The sequence below is a fragment of the Desmodus rotundus genome, chromosome 7 (genome assembly GCF_022682495.2).
Source record: "Desmodus rotundus isolate HL8 chromosome 7, HLdesRot8A.1, whole genome shotgun sequence".
Classification (NCBI taxonomy): domain Eukaryota; kingdom Metazoa; phylum Chordata; class Mammalia; order Chiroptera; family Phyllostomidae; genus Desmodus; species Desmodus rotundus.
In genome coordinates this window covers 12041782-12057430 of record NC_071393.1, presented here as the reverse complement: position 1 = coordinate 12057430, position 15649 = coordinate 12041782, and the positions used below count along the sequence as shown (strand labels likewise).

Sequence of the window (15649 nt, the reverse complement as noted above, 5' to 3'; positions counted from 1 at the left end):
AATTTTCTCATCTGTAAAATGGGGGTAATAATTACACCCTTATCCCTGGATCAGTGTGAGAAGACAATGAGCCTTGGCACCTGGCACTAAATAATAATAATAATAATAATAATAATAATAATAATAATAATAATAATAAAAAACAGCAACACAAGTGACTTCTGGGACTGAGACTCTGTCACACCACCTGGAACGCGCACACGCAAACGCCTGGCACAGAGCAGAGGCTTCCTAAGGGTACTGGATAGAAAGGGGTAGAGCAATTAGCAGCCCCAGTCCCACCCACCAACAGGTCGGTCTGTGGTCAGGGAGGGGCGCCCTGTCCTAGGAGGAGTGTGCAGGCCTGGGGCTTGCTTCCACCACCCTCGCCCCCACCCCCAGCACCCCTGCAAACCCCCCAGCACCCGCCACGCAGCAGCCAGGGCTCCTGCACGCGCACAGTGGCTGGGTCCCGCCTCCCCGAGCCAGGACTCACGTGGGTGCTGGCTAGGGGGATGGGCCCCAACAGCTGGAAACATCTGGTTTGAATTGTCGCTTGGAAGCACCAGCCAGGCAGCCAAGGAATTTGTGAGCTAATTTTAGGCTAAAAGACAGAGAGCTAGGCGGCAGGGCTGGCTCCCCAAACCACAGGGGCGGGGCTTGGAGGCTTGGGGGGCGTGGAGCCTCAGCGGCGCCCCTCAGCGGGTCCACGCCTGCCCCACGTAGCCAGGGGCTGCGTCTCCCCGGGTGGGCACCCACTAGGCAAGTACGGTGTGCCAGCCACTGGAAGGAAGGTGCTTGTTCCACCCTCCCCGCAGCCCCAGGAGGAGCGAGGATGCTGCTCCCCATTTCACCTGCGTGGGAGCTAACAGGTGGAGTGGGGGATTGAACCAGATCTGCCCCACTCCAAGCCTTAAACGGAAGGACCTCGTGAGCTTCCACCCTGGCAGGTAGTCTTTGTCGGTCCCATTGCCTTGCCTGCGTCCTCACGCCCTTGCAAAGCTTCCCCGGCATGTGTTCATCCACTCAGGGTTTCCTGAGCCCTGACGGTGAGCGGGGCCCTGTGTGGGGACAATGGAAGAGTGAACACAGGGACAGACAGAGGCCCATAGGCTGCCCAGCAAGACTCAGTGCATCCACAGGGTCACTGCAGACAGTCACCAGGAGAGAGTTATAAAGGGCGACTGGGGCAGGGCTGCAGAGGGGGCCTCTCTGAGGGGGTGACATTCGAGCGGAGACCCCAGGGATGAGAAGATGCCAGCCACACAGACGTCTGGGAAGAGAGGACCAGGCAGAAGGAACAGCGAGTGCAAAGGTCCTGGGGCAGGAACACATGGAGAAGAACAAGCAAGGTCCGTGGGGCCAGAGCAGAGTGAAAGTGAGAGGTGACGGGAGCTTCCCTTCACTAATCCAACCAGCACATTTGCCAACAGGAGCCGTGGGGGTCTGAGCGGGGCAGGAGTTGGGGTCCAGAAGCTGTGGCTGGTGGGATGAGGGGACCGCCATCCTATTGTACCTATCCACTTGCTGAGGCGCTGCTGAAACTCTGGAGGAAATCGCTTGAAGCCTGTGCCTCTCAGGGGCCCGAAGTCAGGACAACAGCATCTCCTGCTAGAACTCCGCCTAGAGAGCAGGGCGCAGCCCAGAGGGCTGAGGCTGGGGTGGGGGGGGGGGCAGGCACATGGCTCACCTGCATGTCCCCCCTCCCCCCGCAGGGTCCATGAGCCCGGGAAAGAGGACTGTGTCGGCACCACCTCCGTGCTCAGTCTCCAGCCACAGGGTCCTCCTTCTCTCCTCCTTTCTTGGCCAAAGCAACACCACGTCTGACCCTCTACGAGGCTCACTGGAAGCATCCTGGTTCGGCCGACCTTGGTCACGAGGGTTCCAGCTCTGTGGGGCTCTGGGTGGCAAGAGCTGGAGAGGCTATGGTTACAGCCTTCCACCCACCAAGAGGGCAGACCCTCCACAACCAAGTCCATGGCCACACGGAAGCCGCTCTGGGTTTCCAGAAAGCTTCGAGGAGGGGAGCTCTGCGGGGCTCTCAGTGCTGAGCAGTATTGCTGATGCGTGGGACCAGGTGCCTCTGTGACGTGGGGGGCTATCCTGTGCTCTCCGGGAGGTTTAGCAGCATTGAGGTTTAGCCCCCAGCAGGGACCACCAGAAGTATCTACGCACATTGCCGAACGTCCCCTGGGGGCCCAGCCCCACTGGGTGAGGACCACCACCTGAGGGAGCTCCTGTGTGGACATTAATAGCCATAGGAAGGTAGTCCTACTCACCAGCTGGGGAGGCCAGGGACCCCCAGATTTCCTAACACGTATGGTTTCATTCCGTCTGTGGAGGAGCACTAGGAGAAGACAGGAAAGTTGAAAGGAGCAATCCCACACTTGGTGGCTGACCTCTCAACAGTTCGGTGTGCTTCCTTCTGGTCCCTTTTCGGCACCCGATGGTCCTCCCACCGTGGCTCTGGCTTGTCGCGCACTCAGCGCTGTGCCAGGCACTGGGCCACGTGTTTTCCGTGCCTTCTCTCACTAATCCTGCCAACGTCCCTACAAAGTGACACTACTGTGATCCCATTTCACGGAGGAGGACCCCGAGGCTGAGTTCACTTAGCATGACACAGTGGCATTCCTCCACGTCCTTGAAAAGCACCATCTTCAACTGCTGAGCTGCCCTCTGTGAGAGGCTGGGTGGGCTGTGCCCCCCAAAGCCCAGCAATGAGCGCCCTGCCCACCTGTGCCTGCCAAGGTGGGGGGCAGAGCGGCATGTAGTACACACGTCCTCAAGGTCAACCCTGTTTGCGCCCCAAACTCACACGTGGTGCCTCACATGCCGAGGTTTTGGCCTTCCCCATTATCTCTCGATTCTGTGATTTCTTTGCACCCCCTCTCTGGCCCGGGCCCCCCTCATCCTCACACAGCCTTGTCCTCCTCCCTGCAGCCAGCCAGGCATGGTCCGTGCCCCCAGCGCACCTCCTGCTCCCCATGCTGTTCTCGATGCCTCAAACATCCTTCTCTCTCCATCTTCCCTCCCACGTCAACACCTCGACATTTTTCAAGGCTCAAACCTTCTCCTGGCTCCTCCGCACTCTACCCCCAAGCTCTGGCCACATAGCACATGCTCAGAGCCCCCAGCCCCTTTCCTCCAGACTCTGGGCCCAGCCACAATCTGGGTGATCACGTGCTTCATCTCTCTGTGCCTCTAGACTCATGATCCCCTGAAGGGCATCACCAGTCCTGATCTGCTCTCCTGGCATCGGAGGACCTAGCATGGGGCCTGGCTCAGAGTGGACATGCCACAGCCATCGAGTGCCAGTGGGGGTGGGATATGGAGGATGAGTTTGGGGAACCTGTGCCCGGATCAGCGGCTGAAAGAACCAGCCTGAGCTAGAGCTGAGCTCGTAAGACAAAAGGACCTGGAATAAACTTAGCATGCCACCCCCCACCCCACTTCCTGTCTACGGGCCGTCCTTCCCTGTCATCAGAGCTGAAGTCAGCAGTCTGCTTGCTTAGCAGTGTGTCCTGGTGGAGGGAGCATCCAGCTTTCTGCACCTCAGTTCCCCTGCAGTAACATGGGGTAATTACTGTACCACGTCAAGGGGTTTTCGTGAGGCCAAATGAGATCATCCAGATAAACGGTTTGGCGTGGGGCTGGGCATGCAGTCACTGCCCAGTAAAGGCCAGCTCCTTGTCCCCAGCCATCTCCCTTTGTCCTAGGCCCCAGCTCTGCTGTGTCCCGCTCTCGGCAAGGAGGGTGGCTGGGTTCAACTTTGTCACCCTCCCAAGTGCCACTGTCTTCCCCTTAGCAGCCAGGAGCCACAAAGGGTGACTGATGGGAACTTCCAGGAGCCAGGTCTGGCCAGCAGGGGTGAGAGTTGGGGACGTGGGATTCCCCTAGAACCCCACTGTGATCTCAAGGACGGGGTGACATAGTGGTAAGAACGTGGCTTTCTGATTCAGTCCTGGGTCCCGGATCTTCATGCATGACCTGGGTCAGGTGACCTCAGTTTTCTCTGCTGTACAGTGGGGAGGATGCTAGTGCCTCCTTCCCAGGCTGTTCGAGGGGTCTCAGGGAGATGTTGCAGGTGTTTGCACTCAGGCTGCATTTGCTAAATGGGTTAATTGGGTGATTTGGGTGCTACGGGAGGTCAGGGCAGCAGGAAGGGGACAGAGGTGTGCAGGAACTGGCCTGACTCTGAGAGCCAAGAGTCAAATGTTCAGAATTTGGTGAGCCCGTTATTTCATAAGTTCAATCATATTACATTGAAAACCAAGGTCCTCAATACTCAGAACTCATCACTTCCTACTTACCTCACCGCATTCGGCTATTCCCTATGCTTTTCCTGATTTACTCCGATTGTATCATCGAGCACGTGAAGGGCTCCTTGCTCAAAATCGGCCATGGGATATTTTGCACCAAGGAAATTGGCAGGCACTACACATCATAGCGTGGGTGCCAATCCAACAAGGAAGCCAGTTGTTAAGCCTTTACCTGCACCCCACTGGGTTTGCAGCTCCCACAGTCCCTTCTCCTTCATCCTCAAACACTGAACCAGAGGAAGCACCAGGCTGCCAACAACGCTAAGAGCTGGTACCGGGCGCCCCCTGGTGGCTGCTTTAAGCACCGGTCGTCACTGACAAATTCTGCACCTTGAGAAATGGATAGAGAAAATCAGACATTCCAGGACCCCTAGGACAAAGAGAAACCTGCTCTCTGCCCGGAGGGATGCGGTAACAGGACCCCGACAGAAGTGCACAGATGTTCCCCACGTCCCCAAACCCATGATGGTCCCCCAGCTGATTTTTCGGATCACTCCCGCGGGGGGAAGTGAGTGCTGTGTTGCTCCTAACGCGTCAGCCGTCCTTCTCGTGGGCAGGCGGCCCCTGACCTCAGCGGACACCCCTCTTCCACCAGAGCGCCTTGAACACACCTTCCCTGCGGTTCACACTTGTTCTAGAGGCTCAGGGCGGGGGTGGGGAGGCGGACAGGCATTCCTCCACTTTCCACTGACTGTTTCCCGCCGTTCTCCCTCCTGCTTGCCCCAGTCCCTTCCCTTCCTCCCAACACCCCTCTCCTGAGCCGCGGCCAGGACCTCCAGACTCAAGCCTCTCTCCGAAATCTCCCTTTGCAGGTTATGTCCTGGAGTGGAGGGGTCCTTCGCTTCCGCAGAGGCCATTGGAGACATTTTTCTACAGGAGTCTCCGGAGAGGAATGTTATTCCTCTTCTGGAAAGTAGACCAGTGCGCCCTTTGCGCAGCAGGGGGGCGGGGGGTGCCTCTTCCTGTGGGAAGAGGCTGCAAGGCATTGGGAGGCAGGGGATCCAGAGCTCGTGTCCCCACTCAGCCCAGCCCCTGCGGGGTGGAGGCGGGGTTCGCTTCACCTCGGTAGCCTTGGCTTTCTGCTCCGACGCTCAGTATCAAGGTGGGCTTCCAGAGCTGCGATGCACGCGCACTGCGCATCGTAAGGGCCACGTAAAGAGGTCAGCCAACTGTCCTGATTTGCTGGGGCTGCGTTTTCTCACGATGTGGGACTTCCGGGGCCCAAATCAGGAAAGTCTCACGCAAGCTGAGACCTCTGGTCACCCTGTGCTTAAATCAAATCAGGGCCCGCATTCTTACAGAGACTCATTCAACCAGCCGCCTGTTTATAAATAAAGTTTTATTAGAACTCAGCCAAACATATTTATTCATGACATGTTACAATCGCTGCATCCGTGATGAAAACAGAGTGGAGAAGTTGCAACAGAGACCATGTGGCCTGCAAAACCTAACATATTTACTGCCTGGCCCTTTAAGAAAAGTCTGCTGGCCCCACACTTTAAATGACAGGGCCCGCCCTGCAGCTTGGACACAGGCAGGCAAGAGAGGCCAAGGGGGTTACTCTGTCACCAGAAGGACGTTTGCTGGTCCACACAGCATCAGAAAAGTGTGTAGCCTTCGACTGGCCAAGCCTCCCCCAGCCCTCCAGGGCAAGGCCTCCCCCTGGGCTCTGCAGAGGGGTATCTGGGAAAATTCAAGCTGCCCTCCAGTGAGGCGGCAACAGGAAGTGACCTCGGGAACCCAACACTGCTCAGTACCTGTCCCCAAAATGCATGACGAACGTGGCCACCAGGGGACAACAGCGGTGGGGCGAGGGCAGGGGCCGGAATCTTCCCTGGGCTCAGAAGAGAGACGCTCCAGCAGCCAGGAGGAAGGGGAGACTGTGGCTGCACACTGTCCTGTGGGAGGGGCCAGAGGCCCTGCCCTAGAGGTCTCTGCCCCCGGGGGGCTTAGATGAAGCCCAGATGCATGGCCTAAGCCTGGTGCGCGGTGGCGGCCGGGGAGGGCAGTAGTGGGAGTGGTAAGAGAGGGGTCCTGCTCTAGCAGTCGGGCAGGGGGAGCTAAGGGAGAAAGCTGTGCAGGGTGAGGTCGTCCCCTTCACGGTCCTCCCCAGACCCTTCCTCTAGGCCTGGCTTCTTGGTGGCGGGCAGGCTGCCATTGGCGGTGACTGCGGGCCCCTCATCACCCTCGGGCAGCAGGGCCGAGATGCAGACCATCTCGGTGGGCGAGTAGTTGCGCACGGGGTACATGTGGTCCTTGCGGGAAAGGCGGACAGCCAGCACCACAGTGCACACGAGGAAGGTGGTGGCCACCAGGGCCAGGACCAGGATGGCCAGCAGGCAGTGCTTCACCGGGATGTAGTCCAGGCTGGCGGTGGGGCTGGAGGACACAGGGCTCTGGGGGGAGAGACCCTGGCTGTTTTTCTGCTGTTTGATCAAGCCATCAGATGAACTGCTGACTGCCACAGCGGTGCCCCCAGGGGGATCGGAGGGCACAAGACGGGCTGTGGTTAGGTCCTGTGTGGTAGCAGGTCGTGTGGATGGGGCCTTCATGGTGGCTGGGTCCTTGGGCAGTGCCTCTGTGGCAGCCAGCTCTGTGGTCAGGGCCTCCATGGACGCAGGTTGTGTGGTCAGGGCCTCTGTGGACACAGATTGTGTGGTCAGGGCCTCCGTGGGCACAGGTTGTGTGGTCAGGGCCTCCGTGGCCACGGATTGTGTGGCCAGGACCTCTGTGGATGCGGGTTGTGTGGTCAGGGCCTCCGTGGCTGCAGGTTGTGTGTCCAGGGCCTCTGTGGCTGTGGTTTGTGTGTTCAGGGCCTTCATGGCCAGGGTTTGTGTGGCCAGGGCCTCCGTGTCCATGGGTTGTATGGTCAGGGCCTCCGTGGCAGCTGGCCCCATGAACAGGGCCTTCACGGAGACCAGCTCTGTGGATGGAGCCTCCGTGATGGGAGGGATTGAAGTGACCAGCTCTTTGGGAAGAGAGACTGGTGTGATGGGAATCCCCACTGTCACAAATTCCGTGCTGAGGTCCCCAGTGGCTGCCCCTCCTGCATCCAGGCCAGCAGAGATGCTTCCGGCCACCCCCAGAGTACCAGGCCCTGCAGAATCCCTCTGCCCCAACAGTCCCGTCACAGCCTGGAGGTTGGGGCTCAGGGTCGCAGCCTCTGTGCTATCATTTTCAAACATTTCTGGAGGGTCTGTGCTATAAGACAGATCGTATGTGTCAAAGTCCTCGTCCCCAATGTCCACCTGCCTCCGGCCCCGGTCAAGCAGGTGGCCTGCGGCCTCTTCGGCCCCATCCTCCCAGGTGTCCCACCGCTGGAGGCTGCTGCCAGGGCCCAACAGGGTCAGCAGTAGGAGGAGTTGCAGAGGCATGGCACCTGGAGGGACACAGACAGAGGGGACATCAGGACAGCTTGACCGCTGGGCTTGCTGAGCACCCTCGACTGCAGTTCTGGATGGCCACAGCCGGGCGTGTGTCTGGCCTGGGCAGACGTGTGGCTTTAGGCACCCTCGTGACCAAGCCCGTGCCGTCGCACATCAGGCCCTACGCAAATAGCAGCCGCACTATTTACCGACATGAACACATGCACGTGGGGGGGCTCCAACCTTCTCTCCGTGGTGCACAGAAACCACTCGCCTCCCGACTGTTTCTGATGAACGCTTTTTATTTCTGGGCAAGACCGTCTGCTGGGGTGCAGGGAGAAAATGTGAGATCTTCTAGTAAAGTGAACTTTTCTGTCACCCCTTCTCAATTTTCATGTGTGTATACATTTATAATATAACATGAATAGAGCACTACCTGTATACAATTCATAAACAGATCCATGGGCACACCCACTGGTGGCGTCCATGCGCAAAAGGTTTCGGAGACCACAGGTCTTCGGGGTAAAGCTGCTTGTTTGGACTCCGGAGGCCTCTTGGGGTCTGATCCTGCCCCTCTGCTCCACTTCCCCCAGTCTTGGCTCCCGCCCCACGCAGCCCTGGCCTGTCCCTCAGATGCTCAGTTTTTCTCAGCTGGGTTTGGCCCCCCTTGGCTAAGTCCTCGCGTCCACAGTGGGGATGGCAGCCCCCACCTCAGGGGCTGTAGTGAAGTTGAAATGAGGTGATACCCACAAAGTCCTTAGTACTTTGTTCCCATGAGCTCTGGCCTGGGGCAGCTACTTCGATTCTTTTGGAAACCTTATCCTGTAAGTCCCCCAGGGCCCAGAGCCATCTGCTGTGCTCTCAGGGGCCGGAGCAAAACCTTCTCAGACCAGTCTGCCCTTGGGGAGCTGACAGTCACCTCGTTTGCCTGTGGGTAGGTCACTGTCCGTTCTAGTATTGCCTTTGGCCTCCAGACCAGGTAGCCCGAAAGGGCAGTGCCTCTCCTCCGGGCCACCTCCCTGGTCTTTCTTCTTGGCATTGTGACCGCTTGTGCTTCTTTGTTTTCTCTCTCCCCACACTTCTCACCCCTGGCTGGAGTTTGTGTGATTTAGAATCTTGCCTTAGAGGGGATACAGCTATGTTCCAGGCCAGGATTCAGGTATTTCTGGGTCCCTGGACATAAGACCCTCCCACAGTGTGCCACCCCTGTCACAGCGCCTGGGGCACGGTGAGCTGGGATGATTTCCAGTACCCTCCCTGTGGAGCGAGGAGCAGGTGCTTAGCGCCCCATGAGTAACTATAACTTACTCATAGTTCCCTCAGCTTCCAGCCTCAACCTGACCTCCTTCACCTGTTGGTGAGAATTACGTTGGTTTCTAAAACGGCAGTCTGAGCAGATCTTAAAACAATTTCTCAAACCAAATGTCATGAGCTTTGCACCAGACACAGCTGGCCCTTGCAATTACCGGTATCCTCATTTTACTGAGGAGGGGGGAGGCTCAGAGAGGTGAAGCAATTTGCCCAAAGACACACAGCTAGAGAGTGGCAGAGATCGAATTTGAACCCAGGGAGGATACGGGAAGGCTGTATGGGGAGACCTCACCCAGCTGTGGGGCAGATGGAGCAAAGGCTGGGCAGAGAGCGTAGCTTGCTGTGTTTGTGGCTAGGGACGGGAACCCAGTTGGGAGGGGGAGGGCAGAGTAGGGATAAGGAGGGCCTTGAAGGCCCTATGTACTGGGTGCCACGCAGGGCACAGGGTTGGGGGCACAGACTATGGGGTCAGACGGAAAGGTATTGGAGTCCTGGCTGAGCCTCTCACACACTGGATGGCCTTCACACAGATCTTTGCCTTTCTGAGCCTCGGTTTCCTCATCTGTCAAATGGGAACCACAAACAGTTCCTGTCTCATGGGGCTGTTGAGAGAATGCAGTGGGATGATGTGGATTCAAAAGTTCCAGGCTCACAGTAGGCACTTAATAAATGTGTCCCACACACATGCATGAGCACGTGCACACATGTTCTTTGCCCCCTTGACCTGCCTTCTGGAGGTGGAGTTCCCACTTGGGAGAAGAGTATACCGCCTAACCTTGGCCCCGCTTTCCCCGGGGCAGAGGAATTTAGGGGGAAGTCACCAGCTCAGAGCCTTGTTCCCTAATTATGAAAAGACTCACCCCCCACCCCCACTCAGTTCTCAGTTCCTGGAACGCCTGGCTGTCAGTCACTTCCTGGAGGCAGAACGAGAGGGGGCAAACCCACCTCGAGGCCCAACCCACCAGCTCCAGGGTGGGGAGAGGCATCTGAGAGAGCTGGGGCCCCTCTTTCTACAGGCTGGGGGCTGGGAGGATACCATGAAGGGGCCGGGGTTTGTTCCCAAGGTGGGCCCTCAACCCTGCTCCCATCCCCACCGTCCCCTGCGTGCAGAGGGGTGGGGGGGGCACCCCTTAGCAGCTGTGTGACCTGGACAGGTCACTTCACGGTCTCCGAGCCTCAGTTTCCTCACCCGTAGAATAGGTACAATTGTTTCAAAGAATGGTCACAAGAATTTTGGGATGAGATGCTGCAGGGAAGGTTCCCAAGGCTGGCATCCAGCAGGAGGCATTTTGTCTGGGGGGCTCTCTCTGGGCCTGGGGGCAGAGGAGCAGAGGAAAGGTACACCCAGGGAGGGTACAGAGATGGCAACCTCCCCCTCCCCCACAAAGAGGTAGGGAAGCTTCAGGGTCCTGTGTGAGAGCCGAGACCTCCCCACTGTTGAGAAAACAGATGGGTGCACTGGGCCCTGGCCTGGTAGCTCAGTTGGTTGGAGCGTCATCCCGTGTCCCAAAAGGTTGTGGGTTCGATTCCCAGTCAGGGCACATACCTAGGTTGCAGTTTCCATCCCTGCTCTTGGGTACATACAGGAGGCACCCAATCGATGTTTCTCTCTCACATCAACGCTCCTCTCCCTCTCTCACCTTCCTCTCTCTCTAAAGTCAACGGACACATCCTCGGGTGAGGATTTTTGAAAAAAAAGTAAGCCCACATCTCCCTGCCTGGGCCCGTGTAGGGCGACCAGCTTGTCCTGGATGTCCCTGACATGAGCACTAGAAATCCCTGGTCCTGGTCCCCACGCCCCTCAGTCCCAGGCAAGCCAGGCAGCTGGTCACCCCATCCTGGGGCCTGCTGTCCTGTTCCACAGGCTTCAAGGGGAAGGGGCCACACCAGGCCGAGGCTGGCCCAGCTCCAGCCCATGGAATGGGAAGAAAACCGGCTCCCAGAGGTTCTGAGGGTCTGAGGGGCCACACAAGGAGCAAGGAAAGAAGAGGGGCAGAGCGCGAGCACTGGGTATGAACAGTGGAACAGTAACTCAAACATTTGGTGAAATAAAGTTAGTGTAATACAACGAAAGCTGTATTGCGAAGCCCTCACCGTGGGGGGGGCTCTGTCATCCTCTCATCGTCTGAGGGGACCTCCTCCCTCTTCACTCCACCCTGGCTGGGGGGATGCCCATTACACAGATTAAGAAAGCGAGGCTCCGAGCCACTTCCTCCAGGCCCCGAGTTCCACCTGTCTGTCTACAGCTGGCAGGAAGACAGCCACTTACCACAGGAGGGGCCGGGTGGGGCTCCAAGACAGGGGCCAAGAGCTGTTACATCTTTTTTGTCTTCTACTTACCTACGGGAGGGGGTCAGACACTGCCTATTTCCTATCTTTCGCCCTGAAATCAGCTTGGGCTCAGGGGGCTGGGCAGCCTGCTGGGGAGCCCACACCCTAGCTCCAGGGACCCGCACTGTGCAGCCACCCTGGGCTCAGGAAAGACGCCCATGGGACTCCTAGACACTCGGGACCTCCCGTTCAGAATCTTGGACCCCAGGAGTCCCAATGTTCAAGTTCTTGGAACCTCAGGATCCGAAAGACTGAGCCTCTCAGGGTGTGGGCTGAGCAGCTTCCAGAGAGGGGAAGGCTATGAATCCACAAGTCGGTCAAATGGAGGCCCAGGTGACACCCCACCACACCCCAATCCTAGTGCAGGTCTAAGTTTCTGCAGACAGGACGGGGCCTGGCCCAACTAGGGATCAAATCCATATCAAACCAGATCCAGTCCCAGCCCTGTGGTTTACAAGCTGTGTGACCTTGGGCGACTGGACTCACCTCTCTGGGCCCCAGATTCCTGGCTGGAGCACGGGGACGATGGTAGCATTTGCACCTCGTGGGGCTGGGGGCTGAAGTGAGCAGGTCCAGGTTGCCTATTTAGCACGTAGTAAGGGCTCAATAAAGGCCAGCTCTTGTCATTGTCATTCTGACATTGTCAATCCTGCATTTAGGGCCACCTCCCTGAAAAGTCCCCAGCCCTGGGACAGCTTTGACACAACTCTGACATTGTCAGTCAGAGAGGGCCAGGAGGAAGCCCTGGGTGCAGGGTACAGCCTCGGCCTCCTCCGGCTTGTAAATCACGTGCAGGTCCGGCACAAATAACACCCCGTTTTTATTACGTCATAAGTATGCAATCCTGTCACATAACAGTATCACACTCAAGCACACTGTATGACATTTTAGGTGGAATGTTCAAATTAAAGCTATAAATTATTACACCCATATTATTACCCTACCTAAGCAGGCCTTACTCCAGCCGGACCCTGCCTGTGGAGGTGGAGTGTCAACCCCGTGCCGGGCCCCGGTCTAAGAACTCCACATCAATCGCTAGCTCCCTGAGGACCTACAACCTGAAGCAGCTGCTTGTCCCCTCTGAGCCTCGGTTTTCTCATTGCTGAGAAGGGGCACAACGTTCTCCGAAGATTCCCGGCCCCTCTGAAGGCCATGCCCTGGCCTGGCGGAGGTTCCTGGGAGGCGCGGCCTGGAGCCTGGCAGCCCTGCAGCCCAGCCCTCCCCACATCCGGGTTTCGCTCTCCCGAGGCTGCTAGTCAAGTCTGCTGAGGAGGCCTTTGCCCCTTAGGGTGTGGCCAGCCCAGGCAACCCCCTGAGAAAGCCACTCCTGGGGCTCGAGGCCAGGGAGCCACTTCCCGAGCAACCTGCCCAGGGACTTTGAGAGGCTTGGCCTGGGGAACCCAAAGTCAGAGGTAGGAGGGGAAAGAAAGCAAGAGGGTTCGGGAAGGAAGAAGGAGAGTTCCAGGTAACCAGGGCCCTGCCCCTCGTCCGTGGTGTGTGTACACAGGAGAGCCACCAGCCCCACGTTTTCCTTTTTGTCCCTAAAGCACCCCAATACAAATTAAGAGTATTCTAATTATTGGGGGGGGTTGCTAGCAGTTGTATCCTAACTCTAATATTTTAATAATTGGCTATGAACACATGTCATTTCCTCAATCTTATTAAAAACAAAACAAGTGCAAATTGCCCTGGCCAGGGGGTCTGTGGCTGGAGCATCATTCCGGGCGCCAGAAGACCGTGGCCAGGGCGCATGCGCGAGGCAATCCATCACGGTTTCTTTCACATCAATCTCTCTCTCTCTCTCTCTCTCTCTCTCTCTCTCTCTCTCTCTCTCTCTCTCTCTCTCTCTCTTCCTCCCTCTCTCTCTAGAACCAAGACACATATCCTTGGGTGAGGATTAAAAAAATAAACAATAAAAATGAAAAAGCACGAAGGAGGCAGCTTTGGACACATCCTGCAGCCTCCGAGGAGTCGCCCGGGCCCAACCCCAGCTCTGCGCCTGAGCAAATCCCTTCACCTCTTTGGGCCCCGGTGTCCTTCCTACCCATGGAAGGGGGGGTGGGATGGTTTTAGGGAAATGCTCCCCATTTCTCTAATTTTTTTTTGAATTCAGAATGTCTCCAAGCCATGAGGGCAGATGGCAGTGGAGGGGAGCAAGCCCCAGTGGAGATAGCAGAATGAGGCGACACACTCCAGGGAGACCTGGGTCCCAGTACCCAGACTTTTGGGTTGCCCTCCCTCCCCAGGGGCCACAGTTCAGGGCCTGCCCCCACCTGCCCTCAGCTGCCAGGCAGAACTGCTGGCCCCTGGGGTACCCCAGCCACTCCCTGTGGTTTTACAAGCCAGCCAACACTTACCGTGCTCAGTAGAGCATGGGACAGTTGCCTTGTGGGCCCAGGAGAAGTGGCTTCTCTGTTTTAGCGACAAGGACCCAGCCCACGCTGCAGGGCCCTGCTGTGGCACCCCCTGCCGTGGTCTTAGACCCTGCCAACGCCCAACGGCCGAGTGTGAAAAAAGGAAGCGAGAATGTGGTTACTCAGGGCCACGTGATGGCCCATACCTCCTTGTTTGTGACAGCTTCAGTGACAATGTTGACTGCACTGGGTCGGGGTGGGAGGCAGGGGCCTGCAGGGCCTGATGTCATGTTTGGGTTCCGGTAACCATGAAAACACCGAGAACCACATGGAAATCTGGGGAGCAGCCACTGAGGGGACCCAGCAGAGGAAGGCCACAGCATTGACACCACAGATGAAGGAGAGTGGTGGTGACAAGGGACCGTGTCCTGGGAGGGAGTAACCAGATGCAGAAGAGGGCAGTAATGGCTTTTTGCCCAGGAAGGGAGTGGGGGTGGAAAACACACAACCCAGGCCTTCCTGAACTTCGCGACCCTGATGGGGAGTCTTTCTTTTGCAACCCAAATGTTCTCTCTGGGCGCACAGGTGGTCCCTCTGGCTGCAGCCCAGGCCACGGGGCAAGGCCTGCTTATTTTCTTTTCCAATTTGTTCGTTTAGCCCACCTGGGCACCCCAGGCTGGATGTGCCCAGACCCAAAGCCAAGCAATTTCAGCCCCCCCGCCCCCCATGGGTGGGGAAGCTGTTAAATAAACAGACCACAATGACACTGTGATGACAGAGGCACCCTGTGGCGAGCCAGGGAGGGGCCCCTAACCCATCCTGGGTGGGGGAGGGGGTGCCAGGAGACTCTTCCAAGGAGAAGTGGCACTTGAGATGACAGGTAGGGCAGGCTGGGGGTGCAGCCCAGGCACAGAGCAGAGCACAGGCAAAGGCTGGGAGGCCTGGGAATGGAGAGCCCTCCAGAAAGGGGCCTGCTTGGCAGGAGGCGGGGCTCAGACTGTGCCAAGAGGCTCATTCGCTGCCGTGCACACAGCTCGTTTCCACAGGAAAGCTGCAGCCCCACTGGGTGGGGTCCCTGCACCGACCTACCTTACTTCACTGTACCCCGCTTTGGGGCACCCCACTTTATTGCGCCTCGGTTTATGGCACTTCCCAGGTACATTGAGGAAGGGGTTTTGGTGTGTTTGCTTGTTTGTGTGTGCGTGTTACCGATTGAAAGGGCGTGGCAACCCTGCAGAGAACAGGTCTCTCCGTGCCATTTGCTCGCTTCTCGTCTCCGTGTCCCATTTCTGTTAAGTCTGGCAAGGGTTCAGACCTTCTCGTTACTGTATTTGTTATGGTGCTCTGTGACCAGTGACCTTCAAGGAATCGTTCGTGAAAAGAATCGATGTCATCTTATTTTAAGACACGGCCACAGCCGCCTCCACCTTCAGCAACCGACCCCCTGATGAGTCAGCAGTATCAACATCGAGGCCAGACCCTCCAAAAGATTACAATCTGCTGAAGACTCCCACAATGGCTGGCTGGCATTTTTTTTTTTTTAGCAGTGAAGTTATTTCTAAACTAAGACATTGTTATTTATTTATTTATTCTCACCTGAGAACATGCTTATTAGCTTTAGAGACAGAGGGAAGGGAGGGAGAAAGAGAAGGAGAGAAACATCGATGTGAGAGAGAAACATCAATTTGCCTCTTGCTTGCACCCCAACTGGGGACCGAACCCGTGACCTCTCAGTTTACAGGACGACACTCCAGCCAGGCCACACCAGCTAGGGTGTGTTTTTTAGACATAATTCTATTGCACACTTAATAGACTACAGTATAATATAAACATAACTTTTACACGCACTGGGGAACCCCCAAATTCGTGTGACTTGCTGCATTGTGGTGGTCTGGAACCCAACCCACAGCACATCCATGGTCTGCCTGTACGGGGACACGCCTAACAGTCACCCATGTGCCACACGGTCTCACCACAGCACCGGTCACCA

General features: G+C 57.1%; 1 protein-coding gene across 2 annotated transcripts; it reads right to left on the bottom strand.

Annotated features, from left to right (window-relative positions):
- Positions 1-5619: 5619 nt before the first annotated feature.
- Positions 5620-13822, bottom strand: SELPLG (selectin P ligand). Of its 2 annotated transcripts, XM_045201046.3 has the most exons (3): positions 13663-13822; positions 11792-11886; positions 5620-7677 (listed from the first exon to the last, which is right to left on the bottom strand). In XM_045201046.3, the coding sequence occupies exons 2-3, from the start codon at positions 11838-11840 to the stop codon at positions 6359-6361; spliced, it is 1368 nt and encodes a 455-aa protein (XP_045056981.2). In that variant the 5' UTR covers positions 11841-11886; positions 13663-13822; the 3' UTR covers positions 5620-6358. The 2 variants fall into 2 exon arrangements, with proteins under 2 accessions (XP_045056981.2, XP_024422804.2); XM_024567036.4 differs by lacking the exon at positions 11792-11886 and having other exon boundaries at positions 13663-13820.
- Positions 13823-15649: the final 1827 nt, after the last annotated feature.

Excerpts from the sequence above, each read along its gene's own strand:
- SELPLG (XM_045201046.3), bottom strand. The coding sequence starts at position 11,840 with ATGCTACCATCGTCCCCGTGCTCCAGCCAGGAATCTGGGGCCCAGAGA. Across the intron at positions 7,678-11,791 it reads GGAATCTGGGGCCCAGAGAG|GTGCCATGCCTCTGCAACTC; the intron begins GTGAGTCCAGTC and ends GTGTCCCTCCAG.